The 26,769-nt window shown below is 42.8% G+C and overlaps 1 protein-coding gene across 6 annotated transcripts in view; it reads left to right on the top strand.

Annotated features, from left to right (window-relative positions):
• Positions 1-26,769, top strand: part of Kmt5b (lysine methyltransferase 5B) — a 55,956-nt gene that overhangs the window by 12,634 nt on the left and 16,553 nt on the right. For 4 of the 6 annotated variants that reach the window (XM_052760661.1, XM_052760660.1, XM_052760662.1 and 1 more), the window contains exons 2-6: positions 8,126-8,361; positions 15,889-16,036; positions 19,214-19,282; positions 25,292-25,457; positions 26,083-26,192. In XM_052760661.1, the coding sequence (XP_052616621.1) occupies positions 8,202-8,361; positions 15,889-16,036; positions 19,214-19,282; positions 25,292-25,457; positions 26,083-26,192 (653 nt within the window). In that variant the 5' untranslated portion in view covers positions 8,126-8,201. Of the gene's footprint in view, positions 1-8,125; positions 8,362-15,888; positions 16,037-19,213; positions 19,283-25,291; positions 25,458-26,082; positions 26,193-26,769 lie in introns of those variants that run through there. The other 2 variants (XM_052760663.1, XM_052760664.1) reach the window with 2 other exon arrangements.

Below are 26,769 nucleotides of genomic sequence, written 5' to 3'. Positions count from 1 at the left end.
TTCTTGTACCTCCCGCAGCACATCCTCTTCACTCCTTCTTGTACCTCCCGCAACACATCCTCTTCACTCCTTCTTGTATCTCCCGCAGCACATCCTCTTCACTCCTTCTTGTACCTCCCGCAGCACATCCTCTTCACTCCTTCTTGTACCTCCCGCAGCACATCCTCTTTACTCCTCCTTGTACCTCCCGTGACACATCCTCTTCACTCCTTCTTGTACCTCCCGCAGCACATCCTCTTTACTCCTTCTTGTACCTCCCGCAACAACACATCCTCTTCACTCCTTCTTGTACCTCCCGCAGCACATCCTCTTCACTCCTTCTTGTACCTCCCGCAGCACATCCTCTTCACTCCTTCTTGTACCTCCCGTGACACATCCTCTTTACTCCTTCTTGTACCTCCCGTGACACATCCTCTTCACTCCTTCTTGTACCTCCCGTGACACATCCTCTTCACTCCTTCTTGTACCTCCCGCAGCACATCCTCTTTACTCCTTCTTGTACCTCCCGCAACAACACATCCTCTTCACTCCTTCTTGTACCTCCCGCAGCACATCCTCTTCACTCCTTCTTGTACCTCCCGCAGCACATCCTCTTCACTCCTTCTTGTACCTCCCGCAGCACATCCTCTTCACTCCTTCTTGTACCTCCCGTGACACATCCTCTTTACTCCTTCTTGTACCTCCCGTGACACATCCTCTTCACTCCTTCTTGTACCTCCCGTGACACATCCTCTTCACTCCTTCTTGTACCTCCCGCAACACATCCTCTTCACTCCTTCTTGTCCCTCCCGCAGCATATCCTCTTTACTCCTTCTTGTACCTCCCGCAGCACATCCTCTTTACTCCTTCTTGTACCTCCCGCAGCACATCCTCTTCACTCCTTCTTGTACCTCCCGCAGCACATCCTCTTCACTCCTTCTTGTACCTCCCGCAGCACATCCTCTTCACTCCTTCTTGTACCTCCCGCAGCACATCCTCTTCACTCCTCCTTGTCCCTCCCGTAACGTCTTTGTAACCCACTGAGTCTAGTTCGTATTGCCTGTTGCCTGCTGGAATATTGACTGATGCTGCTGTCTTGAACTTGTCCAGACAACCACAACTATAGTGAGTTCATGAGAGAAGCAGCTCTATTATATCTGGAAGACAGCATTTCATGGCACTCCTCCCCATCATCCTGCTCTTACGTTCTTTCCACCCCTTCTTTCTGATGTTCTCTGAGCCTTCAAGATAGGACTAGGGTTTGATACAGCTGTCCCATTTTGGGCTGAACACTCAATAGTCACTTATTCTCAGCACTTTGACCAGTTTTTAATCTTCTGGATTAAGTGCTGACTGTTGCAGAGAGAAACTTCTCTGCCCAAGGTTGAGGGCAACACTGACCTGTGTGTATAAACATAAATATTTAGGAGGCATTTTGACATGCCCATTTAGCAAGTCACCAGTAGTCGGTTCCCCACCATTACCCTCCCCCCTTATTTCCTTTAGACAGGGTCTAATGTGTTCCAGACTGACCTCAAATTGAGGCTGGTGTTTTAACTACTGATCCTCCTGCCTCTGCATCACACGTTTTGGGATCATAGGCATCTATTACCATGCCCACCAGTTGTTAAAAAGTTTAACACAAGAGCTAAACAGGTGGCTCAGCAGTGTAGAGTACTTACGCTTTTGCAAGGATCTCAGGGTTAAGTTCCTTCCCAGCATCCATGTAGCAGTTACAACATTTTATAACTCCAGTTCCTGGTGATCCAGTACCTCAGGTAGCACACTCCCTGAAGCACTGTAAGAACCATTATGCAGCCAGGTGGTGGTGACGCCTGCCTTTAACCCCAGCACTCAGAAGAGATCCACCTTGCATCTGCCTTCAGCCTCCCAAATAAACAAATTTTAAGAATTAAACTCAGGCCGGGCGGTGGTGGCGCACGCCTTTAATCCCAGCACTCGGGAGGCAGAGCCAGGCGGATCTCTGTGAGTTCGAGGCCAGCCTGGGCTACCAAGTGAGTTCCAGGAAAGGCGCAAAGCTACACAGAGAAACCCTGTCTCGAAAAAACCAAAAAAAAAAAAAAAAAAAAAAAAAAAAAAAGAATTAAACTCAGACCCTAAAAGCCATCTCAAATTAATCAGTCTATTTCTAGCATCCCTTAATCCCTGGATTTAATTTACATACATCTTCCCTAGCATTTGAGACTTTTCTTTTGCTAATCTTCTTCTTTGTCCTGCCATCTTTTTCAGTACATACTCTGTATTCTTCAGTGCATGTTAGAGACACAAATCCATGTGGGCTGTTTATTTCTTAGCAGGGCTGTCATCAGTGGCCTGTCCTGACTTGCCTTCTGAATCTCTGCAGCCTCTACCCAAGATGACTCCTCCTTGAAGTGCTGTTCCTGGGTTGCTCTTTGTCCCTCCATCCTGCTCCTTGTCCCAGGGTGCTTTGTCCTCACCTTGACTCTTTTTTAAAAGATTTATTTATTTATTATGTACACAGTGTTCTGCTTGCATGTATGCCTGCACACCAGAAGAGGGCACCAGATCTCATTACAGATGGTTGTGAGCCACCATGTGGTTGCTGGGAATAGAACTTGGGAACTCTGGAAGAGCTGCTAGTGCTCTTAACCTCTAGCCATCTCTCCAGCTCAACTTTTTTTTTTTTTAAGATTTATTTATTTATTATGTATACAGTGTTCTGCTTGCATGTATGCCTGCACACCAGAAGAGGGCACCAGGTCTCATTATAGATGGCTGTGAGCCACCATGTGGCTGCTGAGAATTGAACTCAGGTCCTCTGGAAGAGCAGCCAGTGCTCTTAACTGCTGAGCCATCTCTCTAGCTCCAGCCCTTGACTTTTGATTATTAACTGGTCTTCTCCGTTCTTAAACTTACTTTATCCACACCCAGATCTAGACAAATCTGGTTCTGTACCTTGAATGAAGTACCATCAGCACCATGCCACCAGATGGTACCCCAGCCTGTTTCTCAGTCCTGTGTCAGTTGCTCTAGTCCACTTGGCTCTCCAGTCAGTAGTCAAGAAATGACCAAAGCCTGAATTCCTGTAGTCTTTGTCAACTGCCTCAGGAGTTTTCTTGTGGACTTATTGAATCCTCATTGTCTCACTTCCACATTTAGTTTCTCAGTAAGTGCAATCCATAAAACCTTCAGAGAAGACCCTGAAGCCAGCCAATTCTTGCTAGGTAGTGCAAGCCAGTGGTTCATCTTTGCTTTTAATTTGTGAGCTCTTTACAATGGTAACCTGCCAGCATGGTCCTTTAAAACTGAAGTGGATGCTAACACCGCTCTGCTCCCTCTGTTTCTGAAGGAATAAATGCTATCTCTTAGTGGCTTCTAAAGCCCACCTTCTGTTGCCTGTTCCTTTTAGCCTCTCTGCCTTGCCCTGCCCCTCTACCCTCTTGTCTGCTCAGGCCACACTAGGCTTTGAAGGTGTTTCTGCCCTGGGCTGGTGTTTGCTTTCTCTGTTCCTAGTACACCTTTGATTGCAGCTAGCTTCCTCTCTTCCCTCAGCTTTCTGAGAAAAAGTCATCACACCTGCTTGACCAGAAACACTCCTGCTTACACTTCTTTTCTGTTCTTTAAAAAGAATGTGCTGACTGACATTCTTTTTAAAACAATGCTGTTATGAACATCAGTGTACAGATATCTTTGTAATTCCTGCTTTCAGGGTTTTTTTTGGTTTTTTTGGTTGGTTTGGTTGGTTTGGTTTTTTGAGACAGGGTTTCTCCGTGTAGTTTTGGTACCTGTCCTGGATCTCACTCTATAGACCAGGCTGGCCTCAAACACACAGAGATCCACCTGGCTCTGCCTCCTGAGTGCTGGGATTAAAGGCGTGTACCACCACCACCCAGCTGAGGCTTTTTCTTAAAGGTATATTTATGTGTATGAGTGTTATGCATACATATGTCTGTGCACTGTATGCAGGCCTGTTCTTGAGGCAAGAAGAGGGTATTGGATCCCTTGGAACTTGAGTTACAGACAATTCTGAGCCACCATATAGGTGCTGGGAGTTGAACCTGGGTCCTCTGCAAGAGCAACAAGTGCTCTTAACTGCTGAGCCATTTCTTCAGCCTCATTGGGTTTTTTGTTTTTGTTTTTTTCAAATTTATTATTATGTATGTGCCATGATGCACATGTGCAGGTCAGGACAACTTCTGCCTTTATGTAGGTCCTAGGGATGGAACTCAGGTTGCCAGGCTTTTGAGGAAACCTCCTTACCTACTGAGCCATTTAAGTTTGCTTTGATTTATTTGTTTATTTGATTGTTTGTCGTTTCCTGGTATATATTTCCCACAGGTGGGATGGGGAGATGGATCAGTTGATAAAGTGCCTGAGGAGCTGAGTTCAGATCCCTAGCACCCATTTAAAAGCTGGATTTAGCAGTATATCATGAAATTAGATAGCAAACCAGCTGGGTATGGTGGTTCATGCTTTTAATCACATCTCTAGGGAGGCAGAGGCAGGAAGGTCTCTGTGAGTTTGAGGCCAGCCTTGTCTAGAGAGCAAGCTCCTATGCAAAATCCTTCAGTGACAACAGAGTCCCATTCAGGAGCATCTGCTGAGCCGGAGACAGATACAGACTGACACAAGCGCTTCCTATCCTGTGGACTGTTCAGACAGCAACGTTGGTTGACCACAGTGTACCAGCCCTGTTGTAGTTAGTTGTTCTTTGGCTGTTAACCTACATTCTGTCACAGCCATAGCAGCTTGCAGTGCTGGGATGATTTGCAGTGAGCTTTCCTAAAACTAAAACTTAGGAAAGATTTCCTTGGTAGAATTTCTGGTAGATTAAATTTCTGTGCCATTAACTTTCTTTTTATTTTTTTTATCATTTTATTTTTTTTTTAAGGTTTTATTTATTATGTATACAGTGTTCTGTTTGCATTATGCCTGCAGGCCAGAAGAGGGCACCAGATTTCATTATAGGTGGTTGTGAGCCACCATGTGGTTGCTGGGAATTGAACTCAGGACCTCTGGAAGAGCAGCCAGTGCTCTAAACCTCTGAGCCATCTCTCCAGCCCCCCATTAACTTTCTTAAAAAGAAAAGAAAGTTGTCCTCTCTTCTTTACCCTGGCAGATGGTACAGTGAAAGAATGATTTAAAACAATTGTCCTCACACTGACATGTGCACCACACAGAGGTGTTACCACAACTGGGGTTCTTCCTTTGAGTCCCCTGAGTGCAACTCTCAGTTGCAATTTAAAGAGTCTGCATAGAGCAATTGCTGCCCTATTGGGACCCAAGTTCTGACCCAGCACCCAGGTCAGGCAGCTCTCAAATTTGTAACTCCAGCTCTAAGGAATATGATGCCCTTTTCTGGCCTCTGTGGGCACTCGCACAAACATCACATAAATTAAGTCTTTAAAGCCATATCTGTCAGTCCTGTTCTACAGTTACCCTTAAGGCTCCTAAAAACACATTCTTCAGGCATTATTCATAAGTGGTGTGTCACATGGAACATCTTGGGACAGATTTTCAAAAGGACCAAAAGACCTTGAGGTTCTCTTTGTCTTTTTTCCTAGAGGTACAGAACTAAACTAAGTGCTGAGCCCAAAGCACAGTAGCAGGAGAAGTAGGGAGGTCATGGGTGGTGGCATCTGTGTGTCCTGATGTATGTATGCTTGAGCCTTAGCACTGGGAGTATCTAATAAAATTTAAAGAGGCCAGGCAGTAACTAATTCACAGTTCAAGACAGTATGGACATATTTTTGCAGTGCAGCAGTTTAGACTACAACATCTACTAATAGCTGAGGGTTCTAGTCCATTGTGTGTTGTCCCAGATGCTGGTGGTGGAGACAAGAAGACTGGATTCTGGGCTGGAGAAGTGGTTCAGTGATTAAGAACACTGGCTGCTCTTACAGAGGACCAGAGTTTGATTCTCAGCATCCACATGGCAGCTCACAACCATCTATAACTCAGTTCCAAGGGATCTAAAACCCTCTTCTTCCTCTTTGGGCACCAGGCATGCGCATGGTGTACAGACATGCATGCAGGCAAAACACCCATACACAGAAAGTAAAGATATTGTTTAATTGGTCCTTTAATTTAAAAAACTTTTATTTGGCTGGGCAGTGGTGGTGCATACTTTTAATCCCAGTACTTGGGAGGCAGAAGCAGGTGGATCTCAGTGAGTTCAAGGCCATCCTGGTCTACAAAGCAAGTTCTAGAACAACCAGGACTGTTACACAAAGAAACCCTGTCTTGAAAAAACAAAACAAAATAAATTTATGTGGGAGGGGAAGTGGTCATGTGAAGCAGTGCTCATGTGGCAGTGAAAGTCATCTTGTTCTCTCCTTTTACTGTGTGGGTTTGGGGGATCAGACACATGTTGTCAGCTTTGGTGACAAGCAGTCTCACCCACTGAGCCATCTTGTTGCTCTTCTAGAGGACCTTAGTTTGGTTTCCAGCACCCACAACTGCTTGTTAACTCCTGCTCCAGACTATCCAACATCTTCCAAGGGCACTGCACACACATGACATACAGTAATGTAATTCTGTCTTTCTTCCCAAGCTTCAACATTGTACACAGTATTTGATCATCAGTAAAAGGTTACAAAATTCAAGACTGAAGAGGTGGTTTAGTGGGTAAGAGCATATACTGCTCTTGCAGAGGACCTGTGTTCAATTGCCAGCATCCACATCAAGCATCTCATAGCCCCCTGTAACTCCATCTTCCAAGGGCACCAGAAATCTTCAAAAAAATTTAAGTTTTTAAATAAAATTTATTGTTTAGATAATATTTAGTTTATGTCTGATGTAGTTTGAGCAGGAGCTTTTCTCTGAGTTTAATGAAGATCCTACAAGAGCTGAAAGGCAGGTACAATAAAAGTTAAACAGTACCTGTAAATAGAAACAGACCCAGAGGAAAGTACCGGAGAGACCATTACCTCAATATCAGCCAGGCATCTTTACCTTTGCCCGACCCCCCCTTTTCCCTTTTGTGAAGTCATTCACAGAGCTGTGAAGGCACATAGAAATGGATGTTTTGTGTTTGTATCGTTAAAGGTGTGCATTCCTTGATGGCCTTCAGAATTTATCATGAGCTAGGGTTGTGGTTCAGTGGTAGAATACATGTTTATCCTGTGTGAGACCCTGGCTTTAGTCATCGCTCTCAACAGTGGTTATCACTTGTAGTTTTCTATGCCTTTGGGAAGAGAAAGATCCATGTGTGTTATCGATATAGCAGGAGAGCCATGGCTGGAAGTGCTGAGTTGCATTGTTTCTGTAGCAGGCTAGCTGCAGCATTTCAGCTGTGCACTGATGGGGTTGTGCAGTTACTCACAGACTCCCTTCAGTTTTGAGGTTCTACAGTTTTGCATGTTCTCACTTGTGCTCTTTATTCTGAATAAACTAAAGTGTCATTCTTAGTGAGGTGACATCACAACCAGCATTGTCAGTCATTCATTTAACATCAGCAGAGGGACCTATCAGACCCTCAAATAAATCCCCTTCCCTAAACCCAGCTCATTAAGGTTCAGATAATGAAGAATACTGTGTACACATTGCTTCCCTCAATTTTCTTACCATTGTGAGGCACAGGAAGGCACATGTTTCCAAATGGGTATGACTCTGGTACTGGAATATGGGTCCTTAAATGCCTTCAAACAGCAGAAAGATGGGAAATTCATGTCATGAGTCTGGAGATCAGAGGACAACTTGGGAGAGCTGGGTCTTTCCTTTCAACCCATGGGGGCCTGGGAATCAGGCTTGGATCCGGTCGGTTTCTTACGCAGTAAGTAAAGAGTTAAAGGTTACAGTAGTCCCTTTGTGGGGTGGACAGAACTTCACCTAGATGCCTTTTCCTAAGCTTTTCTAGAGACAAAGGAGATTAATTCTCTTGTAGTTCTCTAGAACTAACAGTTCCTAGAGGTTACCATTGTATTGTGCGTTCTTGAGCTGTGCTCAGGTGATAATGGATCTCTGCTCTTGGTAACTGGAAAGGAAATGTTCATGGAGCTGGAAGCCGGCTGTGGGAAGTTTGGGGCACTCCACTTGAGACTGGCATGTGGTGGTGGAAGGGAGACAAGAGTGGTCTGTGTGTCTTTCTTACAGTCTGTGGACATGGTCTTTCATATATTTACCTCCCCGTTTTGTTTTGTTTTTCATGTTTTGTTTCTGTTAGGAGAGAACATTGAAATTATTCTCTAAGCTATCTGAAGAGAGTGACTAAATGCTCCTGGGTCAGGCTGTCTGTGGGTATGAAGTGGTTGGGAGACTCCAAGAACATGGTGGTGAATGGCAGGAGAAATGGAGGCAAGTTGTCTAATGACCATCAGCAGAATCAATCAAAATTACAGCACTCGGGCAAGGACACCCTGAAGACTGGCAGAAACGCTGTTGAGAGGCGGTCCAACAGATGTATGTACACGCTTCATCTCACTGTTTTGATTGTGGTGTGGCTTTGTTCCCTTCAGCGTCCATGTGCCTCTATTCTCACAGTCAGCAACAGAGTCTTTGCATTCTCAGAAGTCCATTTTAATTCCTTTTTCTTTGTGTGTGTGTGTGTGTGTGTATGTGTCCCATTATGTTGCCCGAGTTTGACTTAAACTCCTGGGCTCAAGTGATCCTCCTGCTTCAGCCTCCAAAGTAGTTGGGGCTACAGACACAATGGCAGTTTTGATTCTTACCATGTAAAATATAAAACAAGTTTCTTGCTTTATGTAATATCTGTGATGCTCATAACTTGTAGAAGGTTTATCTGTTCTGTAGGAGTTTTAAAATGCTAGCTACTACTGAATTTCTTATATTTAAGTATAAAGAAATGCCTTGCTGTGACTTCCATAAATGCTTCATGGAGCAAGCTGGACCATACAGTCACCTCTTCTATGAGGAGTGGATGGAGAAGAGATGACCCTTAGGGTATCCTCATAGTCCTTGTCATCTGTTCAGATTTCATGGACTGCTGAGTTACAGGGAAATCCTATGATAAGAAGTTACTTCTGACTCTCTATGGTTCCTGGTAGGGAAGAGGCTACTTTTCTGAGAGTTGAAGACATTGTAGGATGGTTCCCATTTCTTAACTCTTCTCCACAATAAAATACCCTAGAACAAGCCTATGCCTGAGTGTTACAGGAATATTACTCAGAAGTATCCACCCATGTTAAAGGGTGACTCTTTAATTTCTGCCTTTCCTAACATCAGTCAGCCACTATGGAAGTTCTTCAGTTGTGTTGGGGCTCTCCCGCTGTTTTCTGTGGTTTCAAAAGATGGTGTGAGCTCTGTTGTGTTTTCTCCTTAGCTCTCAGAGTTGATGTTGTTCATTGGGATCAGGTGCCTTTACTCCTTCCAGATCTGCTCAGATCAGTGTTTCTGTGGAAAATTGGGCATAATTCCTGTTTGAAATTAAGAATGTGAGGGAGTCCAAAACTAACTAACTCTTCCCTGCATGGTTACCAGCTCCCCCCAGGCATCTTCCAGCAGAGGCTGACAACTGTGCCCTCTCAGTGCCATTGCTCTGGTCAGAAAACTAGGCACTTGTGCAACTTATCAATAAAATTGTTGGCCTCTGATTATGCATAAAAGTTTTTAGTAAAAGGTTTAGTTTAAGTTAAATTGTTGAAGATACAGAATGTGAGAAGACAGCATCATGCTCAATGTTGTTGGGCAGGTTGAACGGTGCAGAGAGCCAGTGGCAGAGGAGAAGGAGCACAAAGTGTTCGTATTAGAGATGGTCAGCCTGACTTAAAACCAGGGCCCACAACACACAAAGCTAACTGCTGACAGCACTGACGAGAAAGTGGACATGCAGCAGGAAGCAGGGCCTAGAGCAACCCACTTTGAGCAGTGGGCCCAGCCATGGGCCAAAGTGAACAGGCAGAGGGTAGATTTAAACAGCCCTGTTTAAATCTAGACCCATCAGATACTAGTAGAACATTCTGTTCACCAAACAGCATTATATTTATTATTCTCAAGTATACATGAAATATTCTCCAGGACACATCATATGCCAGGCCATGTAACAAAAGTAAGCAAACTTAAAAAGATTGAATTCATAAAAATTTCTACCATAGAGTGAAAATTAGAATCAATACAAATTTACTAGTGCACCCTCATAAATCAAAAAGGAAAGCAAGTTGAGTAAGGTGACACATACCTTAATCCCAGCACTTGGGAGGCAGAGGAAGGAGGATCTCTGTGAGTTCAAGGCCAGCCTGGGAGAAATAAACCCAAATAAACTTTTAATAAGTAATCATTTAAAATCAGCAGAGCCTACCCACAAAGAAAATCTCAGGCCCAGAGGGCTTCATCGGTGAATTCTCTGAGATGTCTCAAGGATTGATACTCATTCTTGAGAAAGTCTTAGGAATGCTTGTAACTCATTTTCTTACCCTGATGCCAAAACTAGATATCACAAGAAAAGTACAGACTACTATTGCTTCTGAATATGAACAAAAGTATCCTTCACAAAAATACTAGAAAACCAGTTTGAAGATGGAAACCAGCTGGTATAGCATTTATCTAGAATCCCATCTCCAAGGCCTTGGGATTTCATTCCCAAGCACTGAAGAAATGTATGGGAGTGCATGTGCATGCATTCATGTGTGTATATGTTCCTTTAGGTGAGTGCACGAATGTATTCAAGTATTCATGAATATGTGTGGAAGGCAGAAATAGATGTTGGGTGTCTTCTTCACTCTCCACTTTTTTTTTAAAGGTGCGTGTGTGGTTGTGATTGAATGTGGATGTATAGGTCTAGAGGACAGAGGTTGACATATGCCTTCCTCTGTCACTATGTACTTTTGGAGACAGAGTGTTTTCACTGAACCTGGAGCTTGCTCTCTTTTGGCTAGACTGACTGGCCAGCAAGCCCCTGGGTCAGCCTTTCTCTGTCCCCATGTCCCCAACTCCCTCTGGTGCTGGGGTTATAGACACTACACCATTGTACCCAACTTTCATATGGGTGTAGAGGATCCAAAATCAACCCACTGAGCCATTTCCTTAGACCATACTTGTATTTGTTTTGATCATGTGGTATGTGTGCATGTGATACACATGTAGAAGCCAGAAGTCTCTTTATCATTTTTTATAATTTTTAAAAAATTTATTTAATGATTTAATGTGTGTGTGTTCGTGTACGTATGTGCAGTGTCATGCATGTGTAATAGTGTGCATGTAGAGGTCAGAAGACAACTCAGAAAAGTCAGTTCTCTCCAGAATGTATATTCTGGGGATTGAACTCAGGTTAACCTATCAGGCTAGGTGGCAAATACCCATCTTTTTGGTTTTTTTTTTTTTTTTTTTTTTGAGATAGGGTCTCTTACTGAACCTGGAGCTCATCAGTTTGGTTGACTAGACTGGATACCCAGTGAGCTCCAGGGATTCTTCTAACTCCACCCCTTCAGCCTATCCAAATGTGTGATACCACCCCTGGCTTTTATGTAGGTGCAGGAGATCTGAATTTAGATCTTGATGCTTGCCCAGCATGCACTTCGCTTAATGAGCCATCTCCCTGACCCCTCAGAGTTAGTCTTTGAATGAGCCATTTAGAAATGAAGTTAATGGTGGCACGTGCCTATAATTCTAGCCCTGGGAGATGAAGGCATGAAGATAGAGGTCATCCCAGCTACATAGTGAGTTCAAAACCATCCTGGACTACATGAAACCCTCCCTTCTTTACCTTTGTATCCTGCACATACCCAGGGAGCCACTTAGAACAAGCACATTAGACATGTTATCTTACTCTCTCTGAACAGCAGCTGCAGAGTGAATTTAGAAAACTGTTTTTCATGTGTCAAAAATGATTTGTGGGGCTGGAGAAAAAAAATGTTTACTGTTCTTTCCGAGAACCTAAGTTTAGGGTCTAGACCCTCTTCTGGCCTTAACAGCTCCCACATGTATGTGGTTTACATAAACTCACACAGGCACACATACATATGTATGAAGTACAGAGCTGGGCATAGTGGCACATGCTTGTAATCTTAGTACCTGTCAAGGTGAGGCAGGAGGATTGCCTAAATTTGAAGTCAGCCTGTGCTATATAACAAGATTCTGTCTCAGAAAACAAGCCAGGCAGTGGTGGTGTACACCTTTAATCACAGCACCTTGGAGGCAGAGTCAAGTGAATCTCTTGAGTTCAAGGCCAACCTGGTCTGCAGATACAGAGTGAGTTCCAGGACAGTCAGGGCTACACAGAGAAACCCTGTCTTGAGGGGGGTGGGGGGGAGGAAAAGAAGGAGAAAGAAGACAACAAACAAAACATAGAGATAGAGTTAAGAAAATTTCATTTACTAATCCCAGCATTCTGAAGGGTGAGGCAGGGGAATTGCTAAAGTTCAAGACCAGCCTAGACTACATGGCAAGAACCTTGCTTAAAAAATCACAACATTCGGAAGGCAGAGGCAGGCAGATCACTATGAGTTTGAAGCCAGCCATGTCTACAAGTTCCAGGACAGCCAGGGCTACAAAAAGAAACTTGTCTTGAAAAACCATGGGGAGGTGGGAGAAAATTAAAAACTGAGGATGTAGGTTTGTGATAGAGTGATTCACCTGTCATGTAAGAAGCTCTGGGTTCAGCCCTGAGCACTACTAATAGAAACATCTCATTTACAGTGCCACCCCAAAATAGCAATAAGAATCTACATAGTATTAAAGGTATATCTGAAAACTGAAAAACATTGTTGAAAAAAATTGAAGACCAAATAGGCGGACTAACATGTTGTTTGTTCATTGATTAGACAAGAAATGGGAATACTCTTCAGGTGTCACAATCCCATTGGCATATTTGAAAAAAATGACAAATCCTAAAACACAGAAATTCAAGGAACCCAGAATAGCAAACAATGTTTGGGGTTGGGGAAATGAAGTTAAGAAACTATGGTTCTTCTATTTCTTTTTTTTTCTTTACCTTTTTAGAGCTTTATTAGAAGGAAGGAGAGAGAGACAGAGACAGAGAGACCGTGCACGCGGAGGGGAAGTACAGAGAGAATAGGAACCTATGGTTCTTCTATTTCAAAACTTCCTTAACAGGCTGGAGAGATGGCTCAGTGGTTAAGAGTACTGGCTGCTCTTCCAGAGGTTCTGAGTTCAATTCCCAGCAACCATGCAGGCATACATGCAGGCAGAACACTGTATCCATAATAAATAAATTAATCTTTTTAAAAAACAAACCAAAACTTTCTAACTGCTACAGTACTCAGCACAAGGATGATCCAGTGCATCTGTGGTCCTGGAGTAGATTTGAGAACCAGAATAAACTCAGTTTTGATCTGTCTGCAAAGGTAGGAGGCTTTGCTAGGACTAAAGTTCATGGTTTCTAGATAAGTGCCTCCCCTCCCCATTGAGCTGCATCCCCAGCCCTGGTTTTTTTTTTTTTTTTTTTTTTTTTTTTTTTTGGTTTTTTCGAGACAGGGTTTCTCTGTGTAGCTTTGCGCCTTTCCTGGTACTCGTTTTGGAGACCAGGCTGGCCTCGAACTCACAGAGATCCGCCTGGCTCTGCCTCCCGAGTGCTGGGATTAAAGGCGTGCGCCACCACCGCCCGGCGGTTTTTTGTTTTTTAATAGAGGTCAGAAAAAATACAATGAAGGAGAATCAAATTTTTGTATCCAGAGTGAAGAGAACCTGGTACACTATGTGTGTGAAAAGTTAAAAGTCGCAGGAGCAAACACAGGCAACATTTTCCTGACTTGACTTTAGACAGTGTTCTTCTAAATAGGACATTAAAGACACAAGAAACAAGAAAGAAATTCAAAATCACAAACCACATGTTAAAGGAAATCACCAAAAAGTGATAAGATAACCACAAAGTAGGAGAACTAGTTCCAAATCATATATCTACAAAGGGCCACCTCCAGAATACACAAAAGTAAAGACAAAGTCCAACTTTAAAATGGACTAAAGATCTGAGTAGATATGTTGCTCCAGAGATACACAAACAGCCAGTAGCATATTTATTTAGTCAGCCCAGAATGCAAATCAAAACTCCACAGTACCACTTCACTGCCACCTGGACAGCTAGAGTCAAGATGACAGGCAGTACCTGCTGTTGGCAAGGACTGGGAGCCTTTGACTCCCCAACTCTGGTAGAAATGAGATTCCCCACTGGGAGCACTTTGTGGACACATAGTATTTTTATACAGAGGTTTGTGGCAGCATTACCCATAATAGTCCCCAAATGGAAACAGGTCAGATGTATACCAGCTGCAGTGAAGTATTTGAACCATAAGGACAAAAATACTGATAAGCCAATCACAGAGGATCACACATACTTTGCTTCCACTATGTGAAGTTTTCAGAACAGGCAAATGGAAAGAGACAAAGGAGATTAATGGTTGCTGCTGCAGTCTGAGCAGTTGGCGAGGACAGTAAGGCTTCTTTTGGGTCAAGATGGGGAGATGGTGATGAGGGAACAGTTCTGTGAATCTATTAACCATTGATTGTTTGTTTTACCTGGTGAATTGTGTTGAAGATCAGTTGTATTTCAACACAACTTTGAGAAAATGCAGCAGGTTTAGTCTTAAGGACATATATATCTCAGTGCTTGCCATGGTGCATGAAGCCCTAGGTTTGACCCAGGCAACAGTTTAGGTTGCTTTTTGTTGTTGTTTTGATTTTTATATGTATGGGTGTTTTGCCTGCCTGTATGTCTGTATATGTGCCCAGTGCCTTCAGAAATCAGATCCCGTGCCACACAGTGATGGTGCACGCCTTTAATCCCAGCGCTCAGGAGGCAGAGGCAGAAGGATCTCTGAGTTTGAGGCCAGCCTAGTTTACAGAGCTTGTTCCAGGACAGCCAGGGCTACACAGAGAAACCTTGTCTCAAAAAAAAAAAAAAAAGTAGTCAAATCTCCTGGGACTGGTGTTACAGACAGTTGTGAGCTGTTGTATAGGTGCTGGGAATTGAACCCAGGTTCTCTGGGAGAGTAGCCAGTGCTCTTAATGGCTGAGCCATCTCTCCAGCCTCTTAGATAACTTTTCACATGCCTACATGCAAATATTTTGATTGCAAAAATCATGTATCTACTCCTTAGCAAGGACTCGTGTTTATTTTGTGAAAGAATGGATGAAAAGGTTAAAGCTCCCACTGTGTCTCATTCTCCTGAGCACTTTGTAAATTATGTGCTAATTCCAGGAGCAGACTGAACACTGTACCATCAGCCTTCGACGCTGATGAAGCTTTGTTCCTGGCCATGCCTTGTCTGCATTGCTTCTTGACAGCGAGACCCAACCACTTACGTTATCCACTCATTGAGAATTCTCTCAAACAGAAGTTAGGGAGAAATCAACCTCTCATTTTCATTCCACTTCTTTCCTTGCATCTGTGTAACTCTTAATCCCAGGCAAGTTTTTTAACCTCTGGTTCTCAGTTGCCCATAAAAAGAGGATATTGAGCCGGGCGGTGGTGGCGCACGCCTTTAATCCCAGCACTCGGGAGGCAGAGGCAGGCGGATCTCTGTGAGTTCGAGGCCAGCCTGGTCTCCAAAGCGAGTTCCAGGAAAGGCGCAAAGCTACACAGAGAAACCCTGTCTCGAAAAACCAAAAAAAAAAAAGAGGATATTGACCAACTTAATTTCTTCAGACCCATTGGTTCCTGGGATCCATATTTGTGGCCTTTCCTCGTGACTGTCTGCATCCCTTTTGCTTCATTCTCCCTCAGCCCTGTCTGTAATGGCCTGGTGTGCTGTCTTTACTGTTTCTGGAGAGGAAAAGAAAGCCAGCTCTCAACTCCCTTGACCCTGTTCTTAGGAAACCTGATATTGTCAACTGCCCACATTCTCTCAGTGGTTGGATTTACTGCATCTGGTTTTCTGTTTTGATAAGGGATGCTGACTTCTTAATCACTAACAGTGATTGACGTAACTCCAGCTAACGATGCCAGTTTGGATGCAGTGGGGATTTTTAAGCAGATTGAGTAGTTTTCACCAAGTTTCTTTCTTTTGCTTTCCACAGGTCATGGTAACTCAGGATTTGAAGGGCAGAGTCGCTATGTGCCGTCCTCTGGAATGTCCGCCAAGGAGCTCTGTGAGAATGACGACTTAGCAACCAGTTTGGTTCTTGATCCCTATTTAGGTTTTCAGACACACAAAATGAATACTAGGTAATTGTAAGTCTTTTCCTGCATAGAGCCAGTAATGATGTCAAACTTAAGAAAACAGGTGGTATATCTTACTTATATTCAGAATTGTAAATGACAATAAAAGTAAAGTTCTTTGATACAGAACGGTTTCTTTGAGCCAAGAGAAGCAAGTGGAATCTGGAAAGGTGACCGACCGCCTTTCCATCCTGTGCTGGTGGGTCAGTTCATGACTTACATATTCTATAAGCAGTTGGGAACCTGTTTAGAGTCGAAGATGTTCTGTCAGTCAGAAGCTACTGCAGCAGTCTTGGAATACCTCATCTTTAATATCAGAGTTGTGGGGTCGTGGGGTGGGGGAGAGGAGAGACTGATTCACTTTCTGAGTGCTAGGCGTGCATTACCATGCCCAGCTCTGGTTCTTGGCATCTGAAGTCTCTGACTTTACTCTAGTTCTCTTAAGTACCATCTCTCCTTGGAGAAGACACAACTTATAAGTTCTTTCTCTCTTTGCTTCTGTGGCAAAGGGTTTTGAATCTGATGGAAATGGTGCTACTGGGGATTTAGAGATGAGACGCAGACTAAGCCCATTCCTTCTCATCTCCATGACACACAGGCTTCTTGATGTCCATGACCATCCAGGAAGAATTGGAAAACCAGGTCAATGAGCTCTGATTGTCAGGGGAGACAGGAACTGGAAGGAAGCCTTGCATACCCTTTCCTCTTTAAGATTTGTCCCTTTCTAGGAACTGAAGTGAAACATTGGATTAGAGCTGAGGCCGTTAGCAAAACTGCGCCCTGCTACCCACCTGTAGCCTTACTTACACTGCTTTGAGTCCAGTTCCTCCTCTTCTACTCAGTGGTATTGGTCTCATTCTCCTGGAAAATGATGCTGATAGGATTTCAGTTACTCTCTAGTTATATCCCTGGCTCTCTTGTGTTTTTTTAAAATAAGTAGATTACTTAAGTTGTCTTATGTTGATAATTTCTTACATGTTGAGATACAGAAGCATATGAAACTTTTCGGAAGATAATTCTATTAGAATCAGAACAAAAGTTTTAGTGGCTTATGGAAGAGTGTCTGTTCTGAACCCTAGGCTCTGTTCCAGAGGCTGAAGGGTTATACCTACCATTGGCTCCCCAGTAGGAAGTGTTGTGATTTCTTCTCAGCCTTTGGATGGAAACTGGGATTCTGTATTTCTTTTTTTTTTTTAAAGATTTATTTATTATGTATACAGTGTTCTGTCTGCGGGCCAGAAGAGGGCACCAGATCTCATTACAGATAGTTGTGAGCCACCATGTGGTTGCTGGGAATTGAACTCAGGACCTCAGGAAGAGCAGGCAGTGCTCTTAACCATTGAGCCAACGCTCCAGCCCCGGGATTCTGTATTTCTAACAAGCTTCTGGTCTGTATGTAGAGTGTTTTAGTCGTAACCCAGGCTCACTTAAAACCATGTGGTCACAAAGGAAAGTTCAGAGGCCGAAGGGTGTGGCTCACTGGAGTGTTCACCTATCATGAGGGGAGTGGAGAAAGAGAAAGAAAATGGAAGGGAGGGAGAAAGTCTCAGTATTGTCACAGTTGTTAATACTCTTGACCTTGTATGAGAGTACTTCTGACTTAACTGTGTTCTGTTCCCATAGAAGATGAGTGCCTAAAGTCAGAGTTTTTCAGTGCAGCATTTAGTCCACTCAGCTGAGCCAACCTGGGGGAGTGGGCAGGCTTGCTCCACCCCCAACAGCATGCCCTTGGCCTTTCAGGGCTCCTTGTGCAGTTGCTGGCTTTCTCACACACAGTTTCGCAGCTCCTTGCAAGCTGTCTTGAGGCATGCACTTTCTCTTGTCTCTCTGTCTCTCTTGAATGCATGCTGTGGTTCTGGGGATGACTGCACACTTGCTAACCTATAATCTCAGCTCTGCTGCTCTTTCTTCTCCCATTTGCCTCCTCTCTTCATCTTTCTGGGTGCTTTCAGGAATGTGTTTTAAAGCAATAATATAAGTTTTATGATTTGAGAATTTACAAAGCCAGCTCCGGTTTGAATGCTTATGCTTTGACTTTTCATGTGTTGATTTTGGTTTTGCGGCAGGGTCTTGCTGTGTAGCCAAGGCTGGCCTCATATTCATAGTAATGCCTTGGCCCTGAGTGCTGTGTTAAAGGTGTGCAGCCCCATGCTTAGCTCAAGTGCTGATGTTTTGATCTTAGTGTCCCAGCATTTACCTACCAATGAAGCCAAGCTATATCATGAGAGCATAGTAAATGTGAAATATGAATTCTCATTTGCTGGGATTTTTTGAATTGCTTCTTGTCAACTATGAAACTTATATTTTCTTTGTAACAGGAGACTAGGGCTGGAGAGATGGCTCAGCAGTTAAGAGCCCTGGGTGCTCTTTCAGAGGGCCTGGGTTCAATTCCCAGCACCGGCATGGCAGCTCACAACTGTCTTTAACTCCAGTTCCAGGGGACCCAACACCCATGGCCAAACACCAATGCACATAAAATAAAAATAAATAAGATTTAAAAAAAATTTAAAACAAAAATAAAAAAAATAACAGGAGAATAGAGTTGTGGGCAATACCTCTTAATTTTTTTAAAAAGGGAGTTGGGGCTGGACGGCGATGGTGCACATCTTTAATCCCAGTATAGGCAGGCAGATCTCTGAGTTCAAGGCCAGCCTGGTCTACAGAGTGAGTTCCAGGACAGCCAGGGCTACACAGAGAAACCCTGTCTTGGGGGGTGAGGGAAGTCAGTCAGGTGTAGGTCAAAGAATTGATGAAATTGTTTATGAAGCAAGAATTATTTTCTGGGACTTTTCCTTTGAAACTTTTCTGTATTTTTTCTTCAGTCTAAAGCTGCCTTGCCGTCGTCGCCTTCCATCATTCTAGCTGTGTAGTTGTTAGCTGCTGTGGGTTTCCTTAGGCATGTCCTCTTCTGGATATGCATTTATAAATTACTTTATGTTATCCTTTCAGAATTTGATGCCTGACTAAGATATATAATAATAAAATTTCTAATCAATGGTAAAGTTGTATTATGGGAAGAAAAGATTTTAACAACCTGGCATTGCTATCTGTGGAATATCCCTGTGGACTCATAAAGTTTTAAATATTGGTGTTTTAAAGATTTGTGCTACAATGAATGTTTAGAAATGATGAATACGGATTGTACAAATAATCCTTACTGTTCTTTGTTTTGCATTTGTATAGCGCCTTTCCTTCAAGGAGCTCGAGACATATTTCAAAAGCTGACAGTTTTTCTCACAACAACCCTGTAAGGTAGGTAGCTCGAATTTCAAACAAGCAAGGCACTAGCCTATGGTTCTGTCCTGAGTAATGTGCCTTAATGCTAAGCCATTTGCCATATCATTGAAATAGGACTTTTCAAAAATGATTTTTTTGTTGTTGTTTTATGTGCATCGGCGTTTTGCCTGCATGTATGTGTCTCTGTGGAGGTGTTGGATTCCCTGGAACTGGAGTTACAGACAGTTATAAACTGCCATGTAGGTGCTGGGACTTGAACTCAGGTCCTCTGGAAGAGCAGCCAGGGCATTTAACCACTGAGCTATCTCTCCAGTCCCCAAAATAGGACTTTTAAAACCTTTTAAATAGTATAGTCTTGCTTGGAGGCAGAGTCAGACAGATCTCTGTGAGTTTGAGGCCAGCCTGGTCTTCTTAGCAAGTTCCATGCCAGTCAGGACTACACGGTGAGACCTTGCCTTTAAAGGGGATAGGGAGAGAGTCTAGTCTTAGTAATAGTAATTTAAGCAAATTAAAAACACATGTACGTTGATGCACGCCTTTAATCCCAGCACTCAGGAGGCAGAGACAGGGAGATCTCTTGAGTTCAAGGCCAGCCTGGTCTACAGAGTGAGTTTCAGGACAGCCAGGGCTACACAGAGAAACCCTGTTTTGAAAAAAAAAAAAAAAAACCAAAAACGATGTGGGTGCTGGGAACAGAACTCAGACCCCCCCAGGAAGAGCAACAAAGGGTCTGAAGTACTGATCCATCTCTCGAACCCCATTAGGGAGAGCTTTTTAGCAATTAAAATTTTTATAATTATTAATCTGTTGAGGCACAGGGTCTCATCATATAGCCCTGGCTGACCTGGAACAACTTCAATAGACAGACTGGAAACCTAGCCAGCTATCCAGGGTTAGTAAAGTCATGGAGTTTGGTGGAGAACCCACCACTGCCACTTTACTAAAGCAGCACATTCCCTAACTGCATTCTAAATATGTGTCCTTACACCACAGGTAAGTGTAGTCCCTGTCTTTGAAACAGACAGAGCCCATTACAGAAAAACCACAACTGATCAAAATGTAGAGCTGTGCAGCCTAGTCCCAACTAATACCTCTGCAGCACAGCTCCTGCACCTGAGGCTCAAGGGTCACTGCGGAAGAGGGACAGGAAGATTCTAAGAGCCAGAGGAGCAGAAAGTTTGCTGTGAGATTGTATCTCCTAGAAAAGTTAGAGAGGCACTTGATTGGCAGAGGCAGGCGAATCTCAGTCGAGGCCAACCTGGTCTACATAGTGCATCTACATAATGGAGAGAATCTGTTTCAAAAAAAAACCAAGAAGTTATAAGAAGTTATTCTCTTGTTTCTAAGGTCCTCAGTGGCTTTTGCTCTGGCTCTTAATAGTTTGTGTGATTGAGTAATTTTATCTTCCACAGTATTGCTGCAACAGGATTTGACTTAAGCTGTTTGGCCAAGTGATGTTAATATGTTTCTGCAGGGTCACTGAAACACTGTCTCCGCTACCTCTCTTTTCCTCGACCTCATTCATTCTTCTTTTTCCAGGCAGGGTTTCTCTGTGTAGCCCTGACCTTCCTGGAACTGACTCTGTGGACCAGGCTGGCCTCTACCTCGGAGATTAACCTGCCTCTGCCTCCCAAGTGCTAGGATTAAAGGCGTGCACCACTGTTGCCTGACACTGTCATTCATTTTTACAGCAGTCAGCTTTGACAGTAAGTTTTCACACTTTGGAGATAGCATGTTACTGTTTGGGGGTGGGTTTTTTTGTTTTGTTTTGGGTTTTTTGTTGTTGTTGTTGTTTTGGGTTTTTTGTTTTTGTTTTTGTTTTTGTTTTAAGACAGGGTTTCTCTGTGTAGCCTTGGCTGATCTGGAGCTTGCTGTGTAGACCAGGCTGGCCTCAAACTCAAAGTGAGACAAAGATTCTTGTTAGTGGATAATGAGTGATAATTTTTGGGCTTTTGTTTGTGAGGCAGTACAACTCAGAAAATGAGAAACAGAGGTCATCTCAGGAGAGGGCAGACCCCAGAGAGAATATTTTAAATATTAGAGATTAAGTTATTGAATATTTAATTATTAATATTTTAATAATTCGTTATTTTGTATTGATTTTAGCTTTTAAGTAGTTTAACATTGTGAACAATGAAAACTAGGGTGGTTAGAAGACATTTGAGATAGGAATGAACATGTTTCAGAAAGCAAAGGACACACAAAGACTATTAAAATTGCCTACCTCAGGCAAATGAGACGGCTTGATAGATAGGTGAGGCGATTGCCACTAAGCCTAATAGCCTGGATTTGATGCCTGAGACCCACAGCATGGAAAGAGAAAGTTGTCCTCTGACCCCTATATACACATGTACATGTGCACCAATGTGCATGTGTGTACACACACACTCATTCACTCTAAGTGTGTGTGTGTGCACCTATCTCCATTTCAGGTCTGTAGCTTATTTTTCTGTATTTTTAAGTGAGTTTAGCTTTTTCTGTGATGCTGAGGATGGAACTGAGGACTTCACATGTTAGGTATATGTTCTACCCTGACCTACACCTCCTCTGCCATTATTGTATCATTATTCTAAACAGAGTCACATTGATTACTTCTACATTAGACACAGGAGGACAGCTATCTCTTCTGTAGTCTGAAGTCTTGCTCTTCACATCATTCAGTGGGGAATGTTGCTTTTCTGATCACTGAATGAACAGAGTTATGTTTCCCACATTTCATCATTTGTACTGTTTGAAATGTGAGGCCGTGACCAACAGTGTTTCGTTTGGCTATCTGTGCTGATGTTATATGGTTTTTTAGACTGTACTGAATTGAACTATTCTTTGTACATGCTAAATGGGTGATTTACCACTGGTCTGTAGTCCCCTGCTTATCTGTTGTTCATACACTTATTAACCTGTAATGTAGGGTTGCAGCAAGAGTGGTTTAGATTAGGTTTTTAGAGCTATGATCTTGACTAAATCCACGTGATGGTTACAAATAAGTAGTTTGATATGGTTTGGTGCTTCCCCAATCCTGCATACCTTTAGAATATCTGAATGGTGGACCTCAACTGGACTCAGAGCATAAAGTTGTTCTGAATTCTTCAGAAGACTCAAATTCACCAGTCTGTGAGAATGGCAAAGAAACATTTCCTCACTCATCTCTGGGGTGCATGTGACTTTGAATTCTCAGATAGCTCCAGCATTATTAAAGCTAAGTATATAAGCTGGGCAGTGGTGGTACATATCTTTAATCCCAGCACTCAGGAGGCAGAGGCAGGTGGATTTCTCTGAGTTCAAGGCTAGCCTGGTCTATATAATGAGTTCCATGACAGCCAGAGCCACCATAATGAGTGAGACCCTGTCTCAAAAAAACAACAACAAGCTGGGTGGTGGTGGCACACGCCTTTAATCCCAGCACTCGGGAGGCAGAGCTACACAGATCTCTGAGTTCGAGGCCAGCATGGTCTACAGATCAAGATCTGGGACAGAGGCACCAAAGCTACACAGAGAAACCCTGTCTCGAAAAACAACAACAAAAAAAATGTACATTTTAGAAAAGTGACTCCAGGGGCTAGAGAGATGGCTCAGTGGTTAAGAGCACACTGGTTGCTCTTCCAGAGAACCTGGGTTCAATTTGCAGCAACCACATTCAAATCACAACTGTCTGTAACTCCAGCTCTAGGGAATCTAGCACCTGAACACAGACATACATGCAGGCATAACACCAATGCACATAAAAATAAATAAATCTGTACCACCCCCAAAAAATATAATAAATATAAGTATACTTATTTTATATTTAATAAATATAAATATATTTATAAATAAATATAAATATAGTAAAATAAATATATATATACACAGAACAGTGGCTAGACCAGGTGGTGGTGGCGCTCTCCTTTAATCCCAGCACTCAGGAGGCAGAGGCGCTGGATCTCTGAGTTGGAAGCCAGCCTGGTCTACAGAACAAGTTCCAGAACAGCCTGAACTACATAGAAAAGCTATGTCTCAAAAAAACAAAGAAAAGAAAGAAAAACAAATAAGCCTTGATGAAATCTTGTGATTTAAAATCTTACTGAAATGGTAGTGGACATTATACATAGTAGTGCACACTATAATCCCCCAGCACTTGGGAGATAGAGGCAAGAAAATTTGGCATTCAAGGCCATCCTCATCTATATTGGGAGATCAAGGGCGACAACCAGCCTGGATTACATGAGATCCTGTCTCCAAAAAGAGTTAATGCATTGTGGTAGCTTAATTTGAAGAATGTTATGTGGCATGCTGAACTTGGCTGGCGTCTGTCTAGCTCTTACCTCATTGTGTTCAGACTCATAAGGTCAGCACTTTAAGATATTAATAAAGTACATAGTTTAAATATTTTTTCTCTTGAGCTACTGATATTTTTTCATGGGTTTTATTTGATCACCAATCCCTAATTCTGTTGAGTACTTTATTTATTGTTTTTAACATAAAACCTCTATTTGAAAAAATTAACTAAATGAAACTTGACATGCAAACAAATTGTTTTTGTTTGTTCGTTTGTTTTTCTTTTCTTTTCTGCCTTTTTTATATTTTGAGAAAAGGTTTCTCTCTGTAGCCCTGGCTGTCCTGGAACTCACTCTGTAGACCAGGCTGGCCTGTAACTCACAGAGATCTGCCTACCTCTGCCTCCTGAGTGCAGGGCTTAAAGGGGTGTGCCACCACTGCTTAGCAGGAAGAAATTCTTAAAATCAAGACCCAGATCTCTACTAGAAGCTCAGACTTTGCTGAGTATGGCTCCAAAGGAAGGGGCTCACAGAGCCTATGTGGAACCTGACTGTGCCATGTGCTAACACTCAACAATCATTATGGCTGATTTTACAAACAAACTCTTTAAAATTCTGCCCCCAGGAAATTTTGCCAATCTGACAGTCTCATTCCCTGAGTTACACTTTTGGAATTTTTCCTGTTCTCTGGATGAAATTGTCCAACATCGTTTGGGGTGGTTGGAACATCAGAATCTGTTTAAAGGTCCTGTTGGAACATGTTGGGGTTTTCTGCTGTGCACACAGGCATTTTTGTTATAGCTTGATTTTGTTGGTGTCGTCGTACCTCTGAACTCATTGCCTTGCACTCTTCTAGTGTGAGTCCACCTAAAACTCCTGCCCTTCTGACCTCTCCCTGGAATTTTTCTATTCTTTCTCTTTCATTTTGTGCCTGCCAAAGTAGATGACTAGTGGAAGTATGAGGCAGGCAGCTTTTGAGTCATCTCATTTCACAGTTAATGAGATAGCAGTTAAACAAAAACTTTAAAATACTGTTTGAGGTGGGGAAAAGGAAGTTAGGCCCTGGAGAGGTGGCTCACTGGGTTTACACATTTGCCATATGAGTTGAGGACTGGTGTTCTGATTCCCAGAACCCACATAAAAAGCCAAATGGATAAGGCAGCCTGCCTGTAATCCCCAATACTCATCCCTGGGACAAGGTGGCTAGCTGTACTAGCTGAATCAGCAAGCTCTGAGTTCAGCCAAAGATCCTACTTGAATACATAAAATGGAAAGCGGCAGAGAAAGGTACACAATATCAACCTCTGGCATTCACATGCACACATATATGCATCTACACGTGCAAACACGCATGTATACCACATGCATACAGAAGAAAAGAAAAAAGGAAGATCTTTTCAGGTGACTACTGTTGTAGTAATTGATGATTTAACCATCAAGATTATTCTTGTTTCTTTAAATCTTTGCTGTGATAACCATGCTACCTGTAGGATACCAGTTCGTTAAGATCTCTTCAGTTGGATAAGTAGCTCAAGAATATGATGGAGCGCTGGAGGTGATGATGCTCAATGGTTAAAGTGCTGGCTCCTCCTGCCGAGAACCCACATCAGTTCCCAGCACTCCCAACTGTCAGTTCAGGAGATCTGACAGCCTCTTGTGGCTCTATGCATGTGTGCTCATGTATACTTGCAGGCCTGTAAACACATCAATTTTTAAAACATTTTAAAGACTTGTGGTAGGTAATTAAACTTGCTATTTTTATTCTTTTCAGATTTCGGCCTATTAAGGGAAGGCAAGAAGAGCTAAAGGAAGTCATTGAACGCTTTAAGAAAGATGAACACTTAGAGAAAGCCTTCAAATGTTTGACTTCAGGTGAATGGGCACGGCATTATTTTCTCAACAAAAACAAAATGCAGGAGAAATTATTCAAGGAACATGTAAGTTAAGTGCACTAATGCTCCTAACCTATATCCAGATAAGTAAGGACTAAGTGTGGTAGTTGAGGTAGGAAGATTGTCACAAATTTGAGGCCACCCGGGGCTACATAGTCAATTTGGGTCAGCTAGACTACATTGTGAGGCTCTATCTAAAAAAATGAACAAACAAACAAACAAAGCCCATAGATTTATAAGTAAACTGAAGCCTGGATATTTATGAGCACTGAGACTTTAAGTCTAATAGTGACGGTGGTGGTGGTTTACAGAGCTTCAGGTTGAACCCAGGGCCTTGCGCATGCTGGGCAAGTGCTCTGCCACTGGACTAGTCCCCAGCTCCTTGAGTTAGTTTTTCATCAAAGCACTGAATGTAAAGATCTATAATGCGGAAAGTGACGTGGCTGATATTCCAAGAAAAAAATGTCTTCATCTAGGAGTGAAGTCCATTATGAACTTCTAGAGCAGCAGAGCCAAGCCATTAGGTGCTCACATGTGTGAAATGCTGAGACTAAAAGTAATTTTTCACTTCACTACCCAATAGTTTACATTGTGTTGGTGGTATACTTTTATAATTTTGAGAAAGTCTAGCAGAATAGATAATCGCTATCACATTTTTTCCATGCTTTAGGTCTTTATTTACTTGCGGATGTTTGCGACTGACAGTGGATTTGAAATATTGCCTTGTAATAGATATTCTTCAGAACAAAACGGAGCCAAGATAGTTGCAACAAAAGAGTGGTAATTATTACACTAGTCAAAACTCAGTGTTCTTCTGTTTAAAGATTCTGAAATTGTCTGTGAAGTACTTAAGAAGCCATGGTCGGCAAGAGCCAGTGCTTTCCTTGAGGAGCAGTGCAGTGCTCTGACCTTTGATTCAGGGGGTAGTAAAAGTCTGGATGGCCTGGTTGCATCTCTAAGCCACAGTGTGTTGAGTCTAAATGACTACTCCATGTTGGACTGCTGAAAGGTGGAGAATGCTTCCAGGATCAGTCTGAAAGGTTGGGGATGAAATCTTAACAATCTGAGGTGGGTTTACAGGTAGAAACATTTGAATGCGTTAGCCTGCTTAAAAACATGCATGCATGCCAGCTTAAATAAAAATAGTAATGACAATTTTTAATTCCAGCACTCAGGAGACAGAGACAAGCATATCTTTGTGTGTTCAAGGCCAGCCTAGTCTACATAGTGAGTTCCAAGCCAGCCAAGATACAGTAAGACCCTATCTCAAAATCAAGCCTCAGTAAGAAGCTTAAAAGCCATAGAGAAGAAGGGAAGAGGAGAAAGTGTGGTTCTCTCTCCTGTTAATAATGCTTGT

The sequence above is a fragment of the Peromyscus californicus genome, unplaced genomic scaffold, assembly GCF_007827085.1.
Source record: "Peromyscus californicus insignis strain IS unplaced genomic scaffold, ASM782708v3 Scaffold_4__1_contigs__length_199733344, whole genome shotgun sequence".
NCBI classification, from domain to species: Eukaryota; Metazoa; Chordata; class Mammalia; order Rodentia; family Cricetidae; genus Peromyscus; species Peromyscus californicus.
The sequence above is the reverse complement of the archived record's forward strand: the minus strand, read 5'-3'. Positions and strand labels throughout refer to the sequence as shown.